The sequence below is a fragment of the Telopea speciosissima genome, chromosome 11, assembly GCF_018873765.1.
Source record: "Telopea speciosissima isolate NSW1024214 ecotype Mountain lineage chromosome 11, Tspe_v1, whole genome shotgun sequence".
Taxonomy (NCBI): domain Eukaryota; kingdom Viridiplantae; phylum Streptophyta; class Magnoliopsida; order Proteales; family Proteaceae; genus Telopea; species Telopea speciosissima.
In genome coordinates, this window is record NC_057926.1 from 12,611,952 (window position 1) to 12,632,177 (window position 20,226).

General features: G+C 41.1%; 1 protein-coding gene across 1 annotated transcript in view; it reads left to right on the plus strand.

The window, feature by feature from the left end:
• The window catches only part of LOC122646699 (CHD3-type chromatin-remodeling factor PICKLE), a 154,567-nt gene that overhangs the window by 107,767 nt on the left and 26,574 nt on the right, over positions 1-20,226 (plus strand). The window contains exons 25-26 of the mRNA XM_043840299.1: positions 4,283-4,344; positions 4,444-4,520. Of these exons, the coding sequence (XP_043696234.1) occupies positions 4,283-4,344; positions 4,444-4,520 (139 nt within the window). The remainder of the gene's footprint in view (positions 1-4,282; positions 4,345-4,443; positions 4,521-20,226) is intronic.

Genomic DNA, 20,226 nt, shown 5'->3' on the forward strand with positions numbered 1-20,226 from the left:
CCCCCCTCCTAGCCTTCTCCAAGAAGCTTAAGAATGTTAAAGCTGCTCTCAAAGTTTGGAACAACAACACCTTCGGCAACATTTCTATCCAAGCTGAGTGTAAAGAACAACTTGCTTCAATTCAGACTCGGCTGCAATCTGATTCTCTAAATGAGTTACTTGCTTTTGAAGAGAAAGAGGTTTCTGGGCAGCTGTCCTCTTTACTGGCTAGAGAAGAAAGCTTCCTCAAACAAAAATCTAGAATCAAGTGGCTTGATTTGGGGGACTCTAATACAGCCTACTTCCACAGGTCGGTGAAAGCTAGAGTCAATGATAATTCCATTGTGCAGCTGACCCATCCGGATGGCTCTGCTGTCAACACTGTCAAAGACATTAAAGACCTGGCTGTTCAGCACTTCAAAGCCATCTTCTCCGAAACTCAAGGGGTCTCTGAGCTCATTCCAAACCACCTGATAAACAAGTTCATTGACCCAGCCTGCAATGCTTCCTTGAGTTCCGTCCCCAATGAAGGGGAAATTGTCGGAGCTATTCATTCCCTCAAAGCCAATGGAGCTCCGGGCCCAGACGGGTTTAGCATGGGTTTCTTCACTACTGCCTGGGATATTATCAAGCACGATCTCATTGCAGCCATTAGAAGCTTTTTCTTCAATCCTGCTCAAATCAAAGGAGCAAATCACACCTTTTTATGTCTCATCCTGAAAAAGGAAGGTGCTACTGCCATGTCTGACTTCAGGCCTATCGCTCTGTGCAACCTGCTCTACAAGTTTATTGCCAAGATCCTTGCTAGTAGGCTCAAAAATGTTGTTGATCTTCTGGTTAGTGACAACCAAACTGCGTTCATCCCTGGCAGGAACATCTCCGACAACCATAGTTGTCACGGCGTCACGGCGATCCAAGTCGGTGGAGGGGTGTCACGTCGATATATCGACATGTCGCCCGCCATGGCGTTGCCATGGCGAGCATGTCGACCATGGTTTATTTTTTATTTTCTCTATTTTTAATGTGTTAATAGATGTATACTCAAGCCATGTTTTATTTTTTCTCTATTGTTTCTCAAGTTTTAAGAAGAAAATTCAGAAATCGAAGAAGAAATCGAAGAGGGAAAGAAGAAATCGAAAGAAATCGAAGAGGGAAAGAAGACAGGAAGAAGAAATCGAAGAAGAAATCGAAGAGGGAAAGAAGAAATCGAAAGAAATTGAAGAGGGAAAGAAGAAATCGAAGAGGGAAGAAGAAATCGAAGACAGGAAGAAGAAATCGAAGAGGGAAAGAGAGGTAGGAAGAAGAAATCAAAGAGGGTCGCCATGCAACCCTCTCCAGCGCCAGGACGCCATGGCGTCGCCATGATAACTATGCCGACAACATTCTTCTTTGTCATGACATTGTTCGAGGATTTGACAGGAAAAATCACTCTCGCTCTCTCCTTCTGAAGATTGACATCCACAAGGCTTTTGATTCTTTGAGGTGGGACTTCATCTCTCAGGTCATGACTAAGATGGGGTTTCCTACGATCGTCACTAACTGGATTTATGCCTGTATCTCCTCTCCAAAATTCTTAGTTTTGGTGAATGGCAGCCCAACCGGATTTTTTGGAGCTTCTGAGGGGATCAGACAAGACTGCCCTCTCTCCCCATACTTGTTCACTTTAGCCTTGGAAATCTTCTCCAGAGAAATTCAATTAGTACTGATCGGTAGCTTATATTGCCCTTATGCCCAAGTGTAAAGCCCTCAAGTTTACTCATCTGGCCTTTTCTAATGACCTGATGATTTTTTCAAAGGCTTCCATCTCCTCCCTGGAGTCTATCCTATTATGTCTGCAGCACTTCAAAGAGCTCTCAGGTCTCCGCATCAACCCCGCTAAGTCTCTGATCTTTTTTGCTGGGATTCCTAAGTCTAGGAAAGCTGCCTTCCTTAATCAAGCTGGCTTCTCTGAAGGCAGGCTGCCGGTCAATTACTTAGGGCTCCCCCTCATTCCAGCTAGGCTCACTGCCCATCACTGCAGCCCCATGCTAGATCTGATCCGGAAAAGACTTCAGCTTTGGAAAGGCAAGCTTCTCTCCTATGCAGGAAGATTGGTTCTTATAGATCAGTTCTGGAGGCTTCACACATCTACTGGTCGAGCTCCTTTGCCCTTCCCCAGTCCATTATCAAGTCCTTAGAAGCTCTCATGGCTTCTGTTCTCTGGAAGGGTTCAGATTCCTCTCGGTACCTTCATCCTCTCAGCTGGGCGGCAATGTGCCTTCTAAAGAAAGAAGGAGGGTTAGGCATTAGAAGGATCAAAGAAGTTAATACAGCCGGCATCATTAAGCTTCTCTGGAAGGTTGCCTCAAAGAAGAAAAGCATTTGGGTGGATTGGATCTACTCCGGGCCTTTGCGCCAGAACTCCATTTGGATTGCCACTCTTTCTTCTGAAGCCTCTTGGGTCTGGCGCAAAATCCTCTCCTGCCGCCAGCTGGTTCACAAGGCCATTCGCTCCCAGATTGGAGATGGAGGCTCTACTTTTCTTTGGCTGGACAATTGGCACTCGAGGGGAATTCTTCTTCACTTGGTCACCCCGAGAACCATCTATGCCTCAGGTCTCCATAGGCTCTCCTTGGTGGCAGGCATCCTTGATTTAGACGGCTGGACTCCCCCCCCTACCCCTGCTTTTGCCACTTTTTGGAATGATCTCCCATCTATTTCCAGAAGGCAGAGGACAAGGGGAGATTGCGTTACTTGGTCAACAGACAAGCCATGTGTGTTTTCTTCCAAAGTGGCCTGGAACTACATTCGCTTAAAAGCCCCGGTGGTCCCCTGGTACAAGCTCATTTGGTTCAAACACCACATCCCTCGGCACAGCTTCACTGCCTGGAGAATCTTCAACAATTGCCTCCCAACTCAGGCTGTTCTTCGCAGCCGGCAGATCCTTGTGTCTCCTACTTGTTGTCTTTGTTGGAACAATGATAAAGATCTGAATCACCTTTTCTTTGAGTGCCCCACCACCAAAGCTATCTGGAAAGGCATCCTCTTCAAGTGCTGGCCTACTCAGAGACGTATCCGGCCCTTTCCCAGAGAATGGCAATGGATTGCCAAGTACTTTGCAGTCTCTTCCCTATGTGATTGTGTGGGCAGATTGGCTTTTTGTGCAACCCTAGACCACATTTGGATGGAGCACAATGTCAGGAAATGGACCTCCACTTCTAGATCTTACAGGCAGATTTGGGATTTCATCTCCTTCGAGATCTCTGCAAAGATATCCTCTGTGGCTTCTTCCCGGTGCTTAGATACCCCTGGGAACAGGCTTATTGTTGATTCCTGGGGCCTTCATAATGTTTCTTTTGTTGCTTTGGACCACTCCAGCTAAGCTGGGGTTGGGCGTCCTTTTTTCTTTCTTTTCCCCTCTTGGGGCCTCCTGTTCTTTCTTTTTTCTTCCTTTGGTAATGGATTTTTTATTCACCCAAAAAAAATAAAAAATTGACAATACCAGCGAACCACGGTTCACTAGAGACCGCCAACATTTGTTCATCAGGGAAGCTCTCATTGACTCGGGAATCAACAATCAAAGAATTGGGCAGCCGGGATAAATGATCTGCAGCTAAATTTTTAGTGCCTTTCTTATCTCCCATCTGGAGATCAAACTCCTGAAGCAACAAGACTCACTGAATGAGACGGGCCTTAGCATCCTTCTTCTGCACAAGATATCTAATAGCTGCATGGAGTTTAGGGTGTTAAATAATCAATTCGAGAGCTGTTTGGTATTGAGGAAGGTTTCAGGGATTTCTACAGTAATTTGTACATTTTGGAGTTAATTGCAAGGCCTTCCTTAGATGGTATGACTATCAACTGTTATCAGAGTTTTTTTTTTTTTTTTTTTTTAGTTTTTTCCTTTTGGGGGGTGGGGGTGGGGGAGTGATTTTGAGAAGAAAGAAGTGTTAAGAGAAGTAAAATTTTGAAAGCACAGGAATCACCAGGGATGTATGGGTTTATTTGTCCTTCCAAAAGAAGTGCTGGGTGTTTGAATATTTCGTGACTACATAAAATGAGCAATTGTGCAAAAGTTGTCAAATTTTACTGAAATTTTATTTCGTCATTCTTGGTTTAGTTCATATTTGGCTGCATTTTGAACTAATCTATTTATGTACGAACTGGCTATTCTTCAGGTTTAATATTCTTCCATTGTTGTACCAAATTTTATGCTTCGTTTAACAACTTAGATTTTAGCTGTTAGATTGTTAGTAGGACCTGTGTCATTCAGACAGTAGTTAAGTTGGTCTTGGTCTACTGATTTTTGTTCATCCTTATTCAGATATGGAACTCTTTTCTTGTCTCACATTGCTGAAGATATAACTAATTCACCAACCTTTTCGGGTAATTGTTCGTTGCACATTTTTGTTCCTTGATCTTCTCTATCGTTGTTTCTTGATATACAATCTAGTAATCTCACTAATTTGATGATTTCTTGCTTAGATGGTGTTCCGAAAGAGGGACTGAGGATACAAGATGTACTTGTTAGGATTGCAGTGCTGACCTTAATAAGGGACAAGGTATGTTGGGTACACTATGACCAAGATAGTCATTAATCATTGAGATTACTCATTTCTTTATTGAGTTCTGTAACAAGTATTCTCAAGCTTGTCTTTTATATCTTGCTAATTGGAATATCATCCGATTCTGAGTGTAACCATAATGCTGTTGGCAAATTGCTACTTGTAATTGCCTAATTGGTAACAATCAAAAAGTGCAAGTTGTGCAACGAAAAAATGAACATTCTTGTTGATATAGAATTCTCATACTCTAGCGAGATGATTAACTCTCCCTCTCTTTATGACATGTTATTTTTTCTTTTTAAGTGGTTGACGAGATGTCATTGGACTAGAAATAGGTGAATTTGGTTTATACAATCTCTCTCTCTTTCTGTTTGTTGTCTGTCTATCCATCTGTAGCGTATATTTAACACATATCTTGGTCTTCTAAATACCTTTTTTCCTGGGAGGGTGAATAGAAATCAAGGGCGGTATTGTGAATGATGAGTGGTTTTTTTTTTTGGGGGGTGGGGGAGAGGACTCACATTATCAAGGGTGATGCCGAGGGTATTTGCTATTAAACTTCCCATCATAAAGATTAGAAAGGTAGTAGCTCCAGGCTATAACTTTCCTAGACTTATCCTGCTGATGAATAGCCTTATCTCAATGTAATAGAGGGGTAAGAGTCTTTGAGCTTATTAAAGTAAGCTGGAGTACCATTGCTTAGTTGGTAAATGGTTTTGAGTAAGCATTGAAAAGTGGTGGGGGAGATGATGGTCTAAATCTCAAATTTTGAATCAGGTAGACTATTGTCATGGCCATGGCATAGGAGGCACGCGTGTGTGTGCAAGGTTTCTTGATTATGACTGTTAGTGGGGCACAAAGTAGGGCATGTGAGTGCATAGAGGAGATGCCATTGCCTAGTGACATTCCAAAATACAACATGAAATTTGAGGGAATCCATGTCTACTTCTGGAAAAGTGCTAAAGCCATAAGAGCTACCTGAAGGAAGGGTGGTGTGCCTCAACCTCCTTGGTGCCATTGCATTGGTCAAGGCATCATGGCATGCTACAAGAAAGGCTTGGTGGGCATAATAGTTGTCACAGGCAAGGCATTGTGTATGGGGTTGGCCTGGCCGCAATGCATCAGACCACAAATATTCCATGGGCTGCCACTTAGAGTCGAAGTGGGCGACGAGTGTTTCCTCTGTAGGTTTGGTTACTTACAGGGATCTTGTTCAGCGGATAGTGCTAGCATGGTGTGCTAACAGGGAGACAGAGGCTTGGTATTGTGATGCAACTAGCACCAACTATACTAATCGCTCCACCACACTCCACCCCCACCCTTAGCCACAAAAGCTTCGAGGGAAAGACCTTTTTTTCCATAAGCTACTTGAATCCACTGAAGAGTAAAGTGCAAACAAGAAGTGTTGTAGCAGCTATAAGAAAGTAGTTCCCTCAGGGGCTTCCCCTTCAGGGGATTAGTTAGAGGACTTCCCTCCGGTGGTAAGAACTACAAAGCGTTCGGCTCAGGACTCTGTAAAGGGTGTCCCGAGCCTCTCTCCACTAGAAGGAAGTTGGTTATTCTTCTCCGTATGGAACCTTTTCTCAAAAAAAGGCATTAGAGATAGGGGCGACAACTAAAGAGGTAGTGAGACTGACTGCAATTGCAAGAATCGGGCGTCAGTGGCACACAAGCTTGAGCGAGTGGGCTATTCTGTGCCTCATGTGCAGGTGTGCCTATCTTGGGCATTGCTTTGAGGTTGGCGTGCCTTGGACGTGTTTGTGTTGGTGTTGGTTACTATGTGCGATAGTGACTATGAACATGGGTGAGTATGTCGTAGGTCTTGCAAGCTTTCGATATGCATTGTGACATACGAGTGGGGCTATTACTAATTTACTACACCTTGGGCACGGGATGATGGTCGGCTTGGTGGTAGCCTTGAGTTGAGTGGCACTAATGAAGGGCTACAACAACGAGGGTCTGTTGGGTTAGCAGTAAAGCATCTGTGTGGGCTAGGTCGAGCAAGCCTCAACATAGCATTATTGGCTTCTGTGTAAGCGTTGTCCCATCGATTGTTGTGAGATCAGTTTGGGTGAATGTCAAGATGGCTTGAATGTTGATGCAAAATATCATCTGCCCCTTGATGGGGGAGGAGAAAGGAAGAAAGAGAATCCAGGAAGAAATCAGAATTGCAGGGGGAGGGGGGAGGAAGAGAAGAAACCATGAGAGGAACTGTAGAAGAATAAGAGAGAGTGGGGGAGGAAAGGAGTGCGCACGCACACAGCCTTAGGCTTCAATTCTGTTCCTCATTCATTCATTCATTGTCTTCCTTGTCAAAATACAGTCTTTTAAAATTCAAGATAAAAAAAAGAAAGAAAGAAGAAAATAACTCCATAACAACTACTTTTCCAGCTATAACTACCCCCTAGTAACTACTTCTACAGCAATAACTCCCTAAAAACTCTAAAAAAAAATAAAAGATAAAGCATAAATATACTAAATGCAGGGCTGGTAGAGCTTGGGCTTGGGCCTGAGATGGTATCCCTTGGAGTATCTAATTGGGCTAGTAGGAGCAGCCCCCAAATTTCCTGCATCAACTCTCCCTTGCTTTAAAAAAAAACTCGACCTCAAGTTTGGATAAATCCGGGAAACCAGTCCATGTGATGCCCATCCATTCTATTCAAAAGCTCCGGTAATTCACAAGAAGAGGGAATAAAATCTTGAAACCGAACGTCCTCCTCTCAATAAAGTTGAGTGGAATGTTGAAGTCATACACCATTACTGTTGCAGCATCTCCGGTGTTGTTCGTCATTCCAACTTGGGATAAGATGGAACAATTGGTTGTTGCAATCATGGGGGTAAAGGGGTTCAATGGATGTTACGGTAAAGAGGATAAGGTAGTTGTATATGGGTATTTTGGAGTTCTGGCCTCCAGAACAGGGAAGGGAACAAGATAAGAGAAGTTAGATAGGAGAAGAAAGATAAGAGAAGGGGAAGAGAGACTGAAAGGGAGAAGAATCCGAGAGAGAGAGAGAGAGGGTGGGGAGGAAGAAATCAGAATTGCAGCGGGGGGGGGGGGGGAAGAGAAGAAACCATGAGAAGGAACAGTAGAAGAAGAAGAAGAGGGGGGGGGGGGGGGAAGGAGTGCGCACGCACACAGCCTTAGGCTTCAATTCATTCTTCAATTCTGTTCCTTATTCATTCATTCATTGTCTTCCTTGTCAAAATACTGTTTTTTAAAATTCAAGATCAAAGAAAAAAAAAGAAGAAAATAACTCCCTAACAACTACTTTTCCAGTAATAACTACCCCCTAATATCTACTTCTGCAGCAATAACTGTAACGACCCCGATCTGAGGACCTAGTGGGGCCCACGACACCAGAGTCCAACCGGGACCTCACAGGAAACCATTTGATTAAACAATCAGTAAAATCAAAGTGTAAAAATAAAAGAGAAACATTAAGAGGAAGACAACAATCTAAATCTTAATATAGGGTATTGATGGCGCTAATCTATAAATTCATGCTCTCCTAAGAGAGTGACAGAACATTAGAATATTTACATTATATTGGGTACAAGACCCTCCTTCTCAAAATGAATATATACAATAAAAGAGAGTTTCATATGCCCTAAAGTATAAGACTCCAAAAGCTGTCAAAGATCCTCAGTCTTCACTTCTTTCAACAATGGCTGTGCCCTTGCCCTTGTCTGTTTCATCTGTAAAAAGATGTTCATTCGAGGAATGAGCTAAACGCCCAGTAAGGAATAACATTGTCAATCATGCTCACATGAGTCACATATATCAACCATACAATCGAAATCATTTCATTTCAGTCTTAGTTTTAAGCTTCAGCATTCCTTACGCTCAATATAGCTTTAGTCAATACCATCGAAGTGGCTTCAATCCGTAGGCACGAGGCCTGGTATATCTTGCTGGTTTGCTTATTAGCCTAGACAATTCAGCCTTATCACTTTCCAGTCGAAAGCCTCAACGCCTGTCCTCATGGTGATGTAGATTCATCATTGAAATGGGCTTATTTCTTTAGAAATAAGTCTAGAGTTGGGATATATATATATATACATGTTGGGCTTTGTTTCCAAGGGTTTTTTATGTAATAGGCCACTTTAATGAGCCTAAACTAGGGATACATAGGTTGCATATGGGATTAGCCCAATACTTAGTTTAATTTTCATGTTTTAAATTGAACCGGTTGAACCACTGGTCCAATTTAAGTGAAATGTTCCTATTGGCTGATAGAGTCTTATATCTTATTGGTCACTTAGGAATTTTCTTAGTTTAAGTGTTTTAAATTGTTTTAAGTATAATTATACCTCTCCACGATTTATGAAGAGGGAAGAGTTGTAAAGTTGTAATAGCTTTAGGATTTGGCCTATGGCCTTTTATTATAAAAGATTAAATCGTGGGAGGCTCCCACAGTTGAATATTTGAAAAAAAACAGAATAGTTGGCTGCCGATTGTTGCTGCTATTGCTCTTTGGAGTGTTTGCCTTGTGGTTCTATCAAGGAAGAAGGATAGGTGGATCTCTTGTGACTATTTACGCTGTGACGGCTGGGAGGTTCTTCTCTGAAGGTGGTTCTATCCTTCAATCCTGTTCAAGCTGCTGCCAGTGGATTTCTGCTGCAACTTGTTCACCAATTTCTTCTTCTAATCCACTAATTCCCCCCCCCCAATCGATCCCCTTTATTTTTGTGTTTGAATTTCATTAAACCTAATTCCATTAAACCCTAGATCTTGCTGCCCAGCCATATTTGACCTTCAGAATTATTTCAAATTCAAACCACAGCCTCCGTACCACATCCCCTCCACTCGATCCAACTTGCAGCCCCATCCTCCCACTCCAACCCTAGTTTGCCTCGTCTCTGTGATACCCAAAAAAACCCAAAATTCCAGAATCAGTACTTCCAGCCATAAAAAACCTCCCATATTTGGATCGAACCTTCCCCTCTCTACCTGGAAAATTCGATCCCAACCCTAGCCCTAAACTCCCATTAAAAAACCCTGATTTTGACCTAGATTCTAAAACCCCAAACCCGAAACCCTAACCCTAATTTTCTGAAATTCAATTTTTTAGTTAAACATCATCCAAACCTACATTATTAGACTCCTTAAAACCTGCCCATTAAAACAATATAAGAATTACCCTATTCCCCCAAGCCTAACCCTAGAAATTGGCCTAAAAACCCTAATTCTGCCCATTCGAACCAGCAGCCCCCTTTGAGGTTCTGTTGCTTGGCCTCTAATAGGATCCTTCTCCTATTTAGAGCTACATTACATGGGCACACGTTAGTGCCAGGTCATATGTTGGCTGTGCCCATCGACACATGTCTTTAATTTCCATTTCAATCTTTTTTATTCATTCACAATCATTATTCATATAAAGCATTTAACAATATCATAATCGTTCACAAATGCATGATGATAAACATATATTATTCGAGCATATAGAAATATCTCAATGTATGGTTATAAGTTCTACATCATATAACATTATTACAAAAGCAATTATTTTCATATTATCATATCTAGTGTTATCCATCAATTAGCAATGTTTCCTTACCAACTCTTTCGCGTTTCGATCGACCGATCAAAGTAAACCTTCTAAGGGTCCTACACAGCAAACGGGACCATAAATAAACTCCATATCTAACATGCAAAGATATACAATTAGGGGGAAAAATTACTCAGTTTAGTTGTACTAAGTGTTAATTAAACCAATCATAGGGTTTTGGATTAAAGTGCAAGCAAAATAGGGGAAATCCAAGGCCTGGAAGACCTGCCGGATGATAAAGATTCTAGGGACCCAGATGACCAGTCCTGACCTTCCGGCCCTGGTAACAGTGCCCGAAAATGCCCAGAATTGGGTGATTTTTGCATCCCAACTTGACAACAAGGTTACAGGTATCGTTCCCTTCCTTTTCTCCAACTCTTCTTCTTCTCCTCTTCAATTCTCCTTCTTCTCCAACCCTTCTTCAATTTCTCTTCATTCTATCTCAGTTCCTCTTCTCCTCTCTTAAGGAATGAATTCAGTAGCAGGGTAGTTGTAGAACTGAGATTTTAAAGTGATTTTACATCTATATATATGAAGGCTTATGGGTTAGTTTGATTAGGCTTATAGAATCAGTTTAGAGAACTAGTTTTCTTGCAAAGAAATGAAGTTCTCAAATTAAATTCAACACTTAGCCTTAGGTATAAATTCAAATGGCACTCTTGTAATTAAATAAGACCTCAAGCAATCCTTCTTTAACTCAAACCATGGGTTAAACCCATAACCAAACCAACAAACCAACACCAATTGGACAAAAACAAATCAATTCCCATTAAACCAAAACCTTCTAATAAACCTCAATTAAATCCCAATAAAATACAATTAAAATTTTAATAAATCATAATTAGCATCATAACATCAATGTAAATCACATATAAGCATCAATACATCGATATTCGTCGAGAATCCCTTTCATTGCCTAGCATAAAACTGCCAGCACAACAACAAATAATAATATTAAATGATACACAAATGCGGAGCATCATAATCATTCCCTAAAAACTCTAAAAAACATAAATATACTAAATGCAGGGCTGGTAGAGCTTGGGCTTGGGCTTGGGCCTGAGATGGCATCCCTTGGAGTATCTAATTGGGCTAGTAGGAGCAGCCCCCAAATTTCCTGCATTACCCCTTCACTATCTATTTTTTTTTTTGGTGAATAAAAAATTATATTACCAAAGCCCAAGGAGGGCAAGAAAGAAAGAGGGGAATATACAAGGGGGAAAAAGGGGGGAGGGGGAGAGGGGGAGAGGGAAAAACCCCGAGCCCAACTAGGAGGGGGAAGGGGGCAGCAAAAGAGCACTATCTAAACCCCAGGAATTTACAATATGCCTGTTCCTTGGGGAGTCCAAAAACCTCTTGTGAGGGAGCAGCTGGATTTTAGAGGAGACATCCGAAGAGATGGCTTTCCAAATCAGATTGAAAGATCTAGATTTGGAGGTCCATCTCCTGAAGTTCCTCTCCATCCAGATGTGATAGAGGGTAGCACCAAACACAAGTTTCCCTATAGTGTCACAGATAGAGCTTCTTGAGAAGGTCATGACCATCCAGAGTCACTCTCTGGCAAAGGGGAGGGGGGTTTTGCTGCGAGGCCAGATGGAAGAGAGGGATTTTTTCCAGATGGTAGAGGTGAAGGGGCAATCAAAGAAAAGGTGATCAATGTCTTCGGATCCATTCCAGCAAAAGATGCAAGAGGTAGGGACATGGATTCTCCGGTGCAGGAGAAAAGCTTGGGTCGGTAGGCAAAGGTTCAGGGCTCTCCAGGCTAGTAAGCTATGGCAAGGATATGGCCTTTGAACTAGACAAGCTGATGCCAGATAGCAGTAGGGGCGTGAGGCCTTACTAGATTCCAGGAAGATTTAAAGCTAAAAAGGCCATTCGAAGAGGGGAGCCAAATGATCCTGTCAGCAGGAGGCGAAGGAGAGGGGAAGGGGGGAAGGGAATGCCAGATCAGGTTGAGGATTGGGGGGAGGGGCGAGGGAGGGGACCAAGAACCCAAAGAGATGATGGAAGAGAGGGGGGCAGACTTGGGAATACCAGAAGAGTAAATAGAGCGAGGCCCAAAGGAGTTATAGAGGACTCCCATGGGGTGCCAGGGGTCAAGCCAAAGGGAGATGGAAGAGCCATCAGTAATAGATGAAGCAGTGGCGCTGAGGGCTAAGGGCCGAAGAGAGAGGATTTTGCACCAGACCCAAGAATAGTCCGAGGGGGTGGGGGCAGTTCAGATGGAGTCAGATTTGAGAAGATGGGAGTAAACCCACTGAACCCAAATGGAGTCATGTTTGGAAGAGATCTTCCAAATGAGCTTGAGAATACCCGCTGTATTAGAGTCGCGGATATGGCGGATGCCAAGCCCGCCTTTAGACTTGGGAAGGCAGATTGATTTCCAGCTGATGGGGTGAAGGAATTTGGTGGTTTCTTTTCCTTTCCAGAGGAAGGCACAGAAGATGGTTTCCATAGCCTTGATGGTGACTTTAGGGAGGCCGAAAATGCCAGACCAATAGATGTAGGAAGATTGGAGAACCGATTTGATGCACTCGAGCCTTCACTATCTATTGATTACTAATAAATAAGCTAATTGTAGCTTCCTGGGCAATCCCCATTTCTTTGTATTCCCCCTCCCTCCCTCCTTTAGGGTGAGGGTTTTTTCTCCTTTCTTTTTCTTTTTGTTTTCCCCTTTCTTGGGAGTCCCTGTTTTTTCTTTCTTTGTTTATAAATTACTTTTTCATCCAAAAAAATAAAAAGATGGCTTGAATGGCCTTAGGCTTGTATTAGTCAAGCATTGGCTAAGGCTGCGTACATTATGACCCTCCCCAGACCCCACAGTGGCAGGAGCCTCGTGCACTGGGTACGCCTTTCCATTTGCTAAGGCCCCACACAGGCAGATTGATTCCACTAAATATTTGTCTCTGACAGTTGGTATCAGAGCAAGCAATGCTAATCTGTAGTTAATACACATGTCCGAATCATCCTTTACAAAATTACATAGCTCCTCAGAAAAAAACCTGAGGGTAAATGATGATTTCAATGGAACCAGTACCAATAATGCAATGTTATCTGCTGGTTGGTTTTGCTCCCTCCAAACATGCTGAAGCTCATACAATGTGACTCAGTACGATGGGGCTTGATGAGAGGCCACAACAGCCAAATCCTGCTCCTATCGAGCCAGCGCAATTTTGGTCCACATATGGGCCAGCCATGGGACCAGCCGCCAGTGTGGCCAGCATTAATGGGTCTTGGGGTTTTGAGTTTTAAGGCCCAACTAATGGGCCAGTTGGGCCCATGAAGGGACCTTTTAAGTGGCTTACGTGGGAGGCTTCAAGAAGATATTTTTACAATTGTTTCTATTTTGGTGTGACCAGAAATTTGGAAGCAAGCTTGGGTAGTTTCTATTTTTATTGATTGTATTTTGTAAAGGATCTTTTCCTCCACGCAAGGGAGGTTTTACTTTGGATTGTCAATAAAATAGGGGCTGCTCTATGGCCAAGGTGCAAGGTCTCGGTATCTCGGCGAGATCGTGGTTGAGTTGGTGCATTTTTTATGTCATATTTTGGCCCTAGGTTTCGGTGGCCATATGACCTAATTAGGTCATGGAACTTGCACGACTGCCTATTTTAGGCCCTGTAAACATGGTGGAACCCTTAGTTTTTGGTTGTTTGACTTAGGACACAGTGCGTGTGTGTGTGTGTATATATATATATATATATATATATATATATATATCAAGTAGAACAATTTAAATAAGCAATAGGAATGAAAAGGCATCAAATTATAAACTATTTCTTAAATCATATATTAATATTGTTTGTTAAATAGAATCAAATATATTTTGAGTCAAGATTTAACAATACAAGCTACCAAGTACCAAGTCACCTGTAGCCCTATATGCTCATCCTAATATTGAACGATTGCTGGGCCTTCAAGTTCAAATCTCCTCCAAGGAAGGTTGTTGGGCAGCAAATCTCCTTCAAATGTTTTTCTTGAGCATCAAATCCAAGTGTTTTAAGTTTTTTTATTGGCTATGATTTGGAGCAAATAAGTGATTAGCAGTTGTTTTCTTTACAAACTGGCGAAACCAATCAAGTTTATTGAGAATAGGTCCAAATTTTAACCGAGAAAAGTCGAAACATGGTATTTATATAACGGACTTTGTGACACTTCGGCGAGATACAGAAATTTCGCCGACAAAATGTATTCTCATTTCACACCTTGTCTCGACTCGACTCTTTTCGAAAACGAGGCAATTGCCAAGATCTAGTCGGGATCTCATGAGACCTCGAACCATGTCTACAGCCCCCACGATTAGAGATTTGAAAAAGAAAAAAAAAAGCTTGTGCTTGTGCTTTGTGATTCAGCTATGGTGTGAGACCAAGGTTAGTGAGAGACTAACCAAGGCCATAGGTGAGAGGCCTTAATCATATCCTCTCTCTCTTTGTTTCTATTTTCATCAAACCTGCAACCAGTGATCTACTGAGAGGAACTGAGACTCCTTTGGCACTGCTACTGTTGCTGTGTTATCCATAAGAGGCTGCTCCATTGATTCCAACAGAAACTTGTTTAGAAGATTCACATACAACTTGTGGCATCTTTTGGATCTAGAGATTCTTGCAGAAACTTTGAGTTGATGTATTCCTTCATCCAACCATCAATCGAAGGCCTGTTTCTAGTATGTTTGTTGACCATTACCCTCCATCCCTTCGACTGTGGTTTCAGGTTCATCTAATGGTTAGAAACCCGTGTTAGTAACTAACGAAATCTGTGTTGAGTTTCTAATTTTGTTTCATAGCCATTACTTTTAATCTAGCCATAAACTATGGCTAAGTTTTTGAAGTAGTAAAGGTATCCCCATCACCTACCCTCGACGGAACTTTCCCATCTGTGGTGGTTTTGGGCTATTCCTGCCGTTTCTCCTTTACTTAATATTTTGGGATTTAGCTTGTAATTTCAGCATAGTTGTCAAGGCGCTAGGCGATCCAATGCGTTTGAGGTCCTCCCTAAGCGCTTAGGCGACGCCTAAGCGGTTCCTAGGCGGCCTAAATCGCGTTCCAATATTATTTTCTTAATATATCAGTTATATGTGTGAAACAATCAAGACACACATTTGGTTTATTTGTTCTTGAAATTGGTCATTTTCAAGTATACTTAGTCTCACATTTGGCTTATATTGTTCTTAGAAAATATGATGTTATCAATAAGTAATTAACTTGCTCTCGATTTAGATAAATGTTCTTGTTCTCTAAGAAATTTGATTGATCAAATTGTTAGGAGTCATGTAATAGGGGTAGTTTAGGAACTAGTTCTATTACTAGTTGCCTTATTATGTAATTCTGTTTTTCTTCTTTATTTCCCTTATACCTCCCTAGGGAGGTGGATGTAATTCTCTATTAGTTATGATTGAATGAATATATGGCGTATGGAGAAGCCTCTCCAACACAGTCGATTACAGCCTAATATTCTCTTCTCTCTTCTCTTGCTATCTTCTTCCTCCTCCAACTTCTTTCTTCTCCCTTCTTATTTCCTAAACCTAGAATCTAAGTCAAATGATTTTATTTTTACATGGGACTTTTTGTATTAGGTAGAACACAAAACCAACTTTCCAACAAATCCAAGATTGTTTAAATTTGATTTGTATTGAAGGAGTTATGTTCAAGTCAAACCTTATTTGGTGTGCATGAATGTTGTCAAAATCGCTTTACATGAAAATATTTTTTAGATATCAAAACAAATGAATATTTTACCACACTTTTGGTTTTTAGCAATGTTTTTCCATATTAAGATTTATGGAATTTTTAGATTTGAGAAAAACTCGACCATTACAAAGTTGAAAATTTCACCTATCGCCAAAAGTCCAATTTTTGTTCTTGAACTGGGGGGTTGACATTTTATCCTTTTGGAATTTAATTTTTTAACTATTTTTATTGGATTCAAATAGGGGGTATTTGATTATTTATAAATAATATCTAAAGTAAATGAAATATCAAATATAAAAACATTTACTTAAATGGTATTAGGCATAAATAAGTGCCAAAACCTGCTTCCATGCCAATTACCCCAATGCAAGGCGTCCTACAATAAGGCGACAGCTGCCTAAGCACCTAGAAATCCGCTTGGACGCCTAGGCGGGGCGCCTTGACAACTATGAATTTCAGTTCTGGTTCTCTGTTACAACTGAGAGTTTCAGGGTTTCATCTTGGGATTATTGTCTTCTGTTCAAGGTTTAAACTATCGGTATCGGGTATCGTATCGATTAGGTGATTTTAAGAGACGTATCGTATCATATCATATTGGAGATACGTATCGATCGGTGCAGAAACGCACGATCAAAATACACATGGAAATACACTTTTGGGCACAAAAGCAATACAAACAAGCAATTTATGTCATATATCATGCATATACACTAAGAATTATGAATAATGTATAACTAGTGCGGCACTTTGAAATTGTTATAAAAGATTAAAAGATCAGATTTCTTACATGTAGAGTCACTCTATTGCCATGAAGAATGTCAGGGTGGATCAAAGTCATGTCTGTAAGGGTCTTCAAGATTAGGAGCGACTAGGATGATGTTGTGTACTGACTGAACATAAGCACAATACTGAGCCCAGTCGAAATAATGATGGTAGTGACTCTCCCACTTATAGTAGAATCGTGTGTACTGCTACACAGTGGCTAATATTGTGAAAGCACTAGTTTGTGGTTGTGCCTCTCCATATCCATAACTTCCATACCCTACAGAAGCCCCATGCCCATAGCTCGAAGAAGAACCTGATGCATAATGCCCATGGCCTGATGAAGCAACAGCATGATAAGAACTAATGCTAAGTGACTCCATGCCACTCATAAGCACATCACTATCATATGGATTGTGGCCTTTGTGGGAATGCTTGCCAGCCTTGCCCTTCCGATTGTAAGTCTGATGGCAACCACCAAGAGGAGTATCTTGGGTAGCAAGTGTGTATCTTGCCTCACATGTGAACTGCATCCTAGCATAATGTTGTGAAGCCCCATGGCCACCACCACCACAGCCACTACCACCAACACCACCACTACCTCCAGTACCACCACCACTACCACCAACACCACTACTACTACCATGGCCATCACTACCATCATCATCATCAGCAGCAGCAGCACCACCACCACCATCACCATCACCATCGTCGCCTTCATCATCATCATCATCAACATCTTGTTGAGTTCCTCCATACGGATGACCTGACCTCGTCCTCCTAATTAAACCTTCTTCAGGACTACTGTAATCCTCTTCAACATTAGGATAAAGATCTTCTGATGGTGCCCGTGTTTCATCATCATCAATCTGTCGAATGATGTTCTCTATGATTGGATTAGGTTTGGTTGTCTGGCGATCCTCACTTAACTGGTCCATTACCAATACCTTATTGGTGTCTTCTATCCATGCTCTAACTGGATCTTCATCATCTAGTAGGTGGTTGATGTCGATTGGGTTGACATCTACTTCATCCCCTTCTCTTTCCAACTCTAAATATTTAAGCTTCAGCTTCATGTTGTAAGAGACATACACTAGCTTCTCCAACTTTGAATAACTGAGACGATTGTGGGGTTTGGTATGTATCAACCCAAATGTACACCAGTTACGTTTGCTGCCACCAGAGGATGCCGTTAGGGATAACACTCGAATTGCAATTGTGGTTAAGTGTGGAGCACTAATACCCCCAAACTGACATGACTCATATTCTAAACTACATAAAAGTCCATCGAAGTTGAGTTCTGTTGTTCTAATACAAATCAAGTTCTTAAATTTCAAATTCACCAAAAGGAAAAAGTTCTTCAACATCAAATTACCCTACTAAAAATAGGTAAATAACAGCGACAGATAAGATTAGAAGCCATATCAGTGTGAATGTTGTGCAATCAAATATAAGATAAATCCATCGGGATTGTGTTCATCAACCCGTATGAATGAGTTTGGCTGATCATCATTGCTAGTAGATTTATAAAACCAACGTCCATAGTTCTTTTCATATACACCATTTTCAAGACCATTGGGCCTTGACCATAGGTACACATATGACATATGTCAGTCATTTTACAATATAAATTGAGTTTGGATGATCATCATTACTAGTAGATTTATAAAACCAACATCCATAGTTCTTTTCGTATACACCATTTTCAAGACCATTGGGCCTTGACCATAGGTACACATGTGACATATGTCAGTCATTTTTCTACAATATAAATTGAGTTTTTGAACGAATAAAAAACATGTCAAAATGTCAACATACAATTATCATATCCAAAGAAAGTTCTTAAACTTTAAATTAATATTACAGAACAAGAATCAAATTTCCTCCATTTTCAATGCCTAGCCAGCTGGTTTGCAATGTTCTTCCTAATACTATCCATCTCTCTTTCCCTATCTTGTTTGCTGCTACTATCTACTATTGCATTTGCTGGGGTATCCTCCTCATTCTCATCACTCAATTCCTCTACCAAGTCTTGTTGTCCATAATGTGCAATTTTCGCGTGATGTTATTCCTCCCGATTGTAGTTGTAAAGGGCACAACAAGCAATGACGATGTAACTTTGAGTCCTTAGTGGAAAACAAGGCAGTGTTTTCTCAATAAAGGAAAACAATTCTTTTCAACGCCCCAAAACTCTGTTTTTTAACATTTGTTATCGATGAGTGTCTATGGTTGAATAGTTCCACAACAGTCCTTGCTTGTCTGCCCTTGCCCCTATAATCTTGTAGATGATAGCTTTCCCCCCTTAAGTAGAGTAAAAAAACTAGTTGCAGATGGATAACCAAATGCCACTATGTAATACTTGCATAATATATAATGTTAAAACAATTAATCAATTAGAAATATTAACAAACTTCTAATTAGTGGAAGTTTAAGATATTGTAACTTTGTATTTACATTGAGGAGGAAGAGGAAATCGTAAAGTTGGAGCTGCGAGTGCCCGCTGTAAATACCTGACAATAGACCACGGCCTGGAACCTTCTTAAGATACGAATAACAACATCCCAATTAGGTGTCCTAGGAGAGGATAGAAACTGACTCACAACACTGACTGGGAAGGCAATATGAGATCGTGTGACAGTCAAATAGTTTAATTTTCCAACAAGTCTCCGATACTTCTCAAGGTCATCTAGAATATCACCTTTATCAGCTGTAAGCTTCGCATTGGGGTCCATGGGAGTATCCAGAGGTTTTGACCCTAACATTCCTGTCTCTGTAAGCAAATCTAGAACATACTTTCTGATGCAACACCAAGTAGGAAGAAGAAGAAGAAGAAGAAGTCCTGAACTTAGGATTTAATTAGGGAGCCATAGGTTAGGTTTAAATTGGTTGCATCTAATTGGTTCAATTGGTCTAATTTAAGTGAAGTGCTCCTATTGGCTAATAGGTTCTTAAATCCTATTGGCTAGTAGGGAATTTTCTTTATATCAGTTGTTTTAAGTTAGATTCTTTTATTTTAAGTTTTAGGGGTAAATATGTCTTTAAACTCTTTTAAATTTTTAAGTTGTTTAATTAGGTTCCTTTCCACGATTTTAAGTGAGCAGGTGTTTAAGTTGTATAAGGAATTGGCCTTTTGCTTTCTTCTATCATAAATAAAATAAATCGTGGAGGCTCCCCACAGAATATTTGAAAAATAAAACCAGATTTGTTGGCTGCCGATTGCTGCTGCTGCTGCTCCTTTGGAGTGTTGCCTTGTGGTTCTATCCATAGTACTAAAACTCGCGAAATTTCGGTCGAGATATCGAATATTTCGAGTATCTCGACCTGTCCGAAACGAAATGCAAGTCCGAAATGAAAAAATGCAATATTTCGGAAAGTTCGGAAAGTTCGGAAATTTCGATGAAATTTCGATGAAATTTCGGAAATTTCGGTCATCTCGTTTCGGAAATTTCGAAAATCTTGGTAATTTCGGTCATCTCGTTTCGAAAATTTCGGAAATCTCGGACATTTTTGGCATTTTACACCCACAGAAAAATACCATATTTCGACCAAGATTTCGACGAAATTTCGGTATCTCTGAAATTTCGGTCAGACCGAAACACCGAAACGAAACGAGATTTAGTACCATGGTTCTATCAAGGAAGAAGGGATTGGTGGAATCCAATTGACTCCTTGCGCCGTGACGGCCGGGAGGGTCCTCATTTGAAG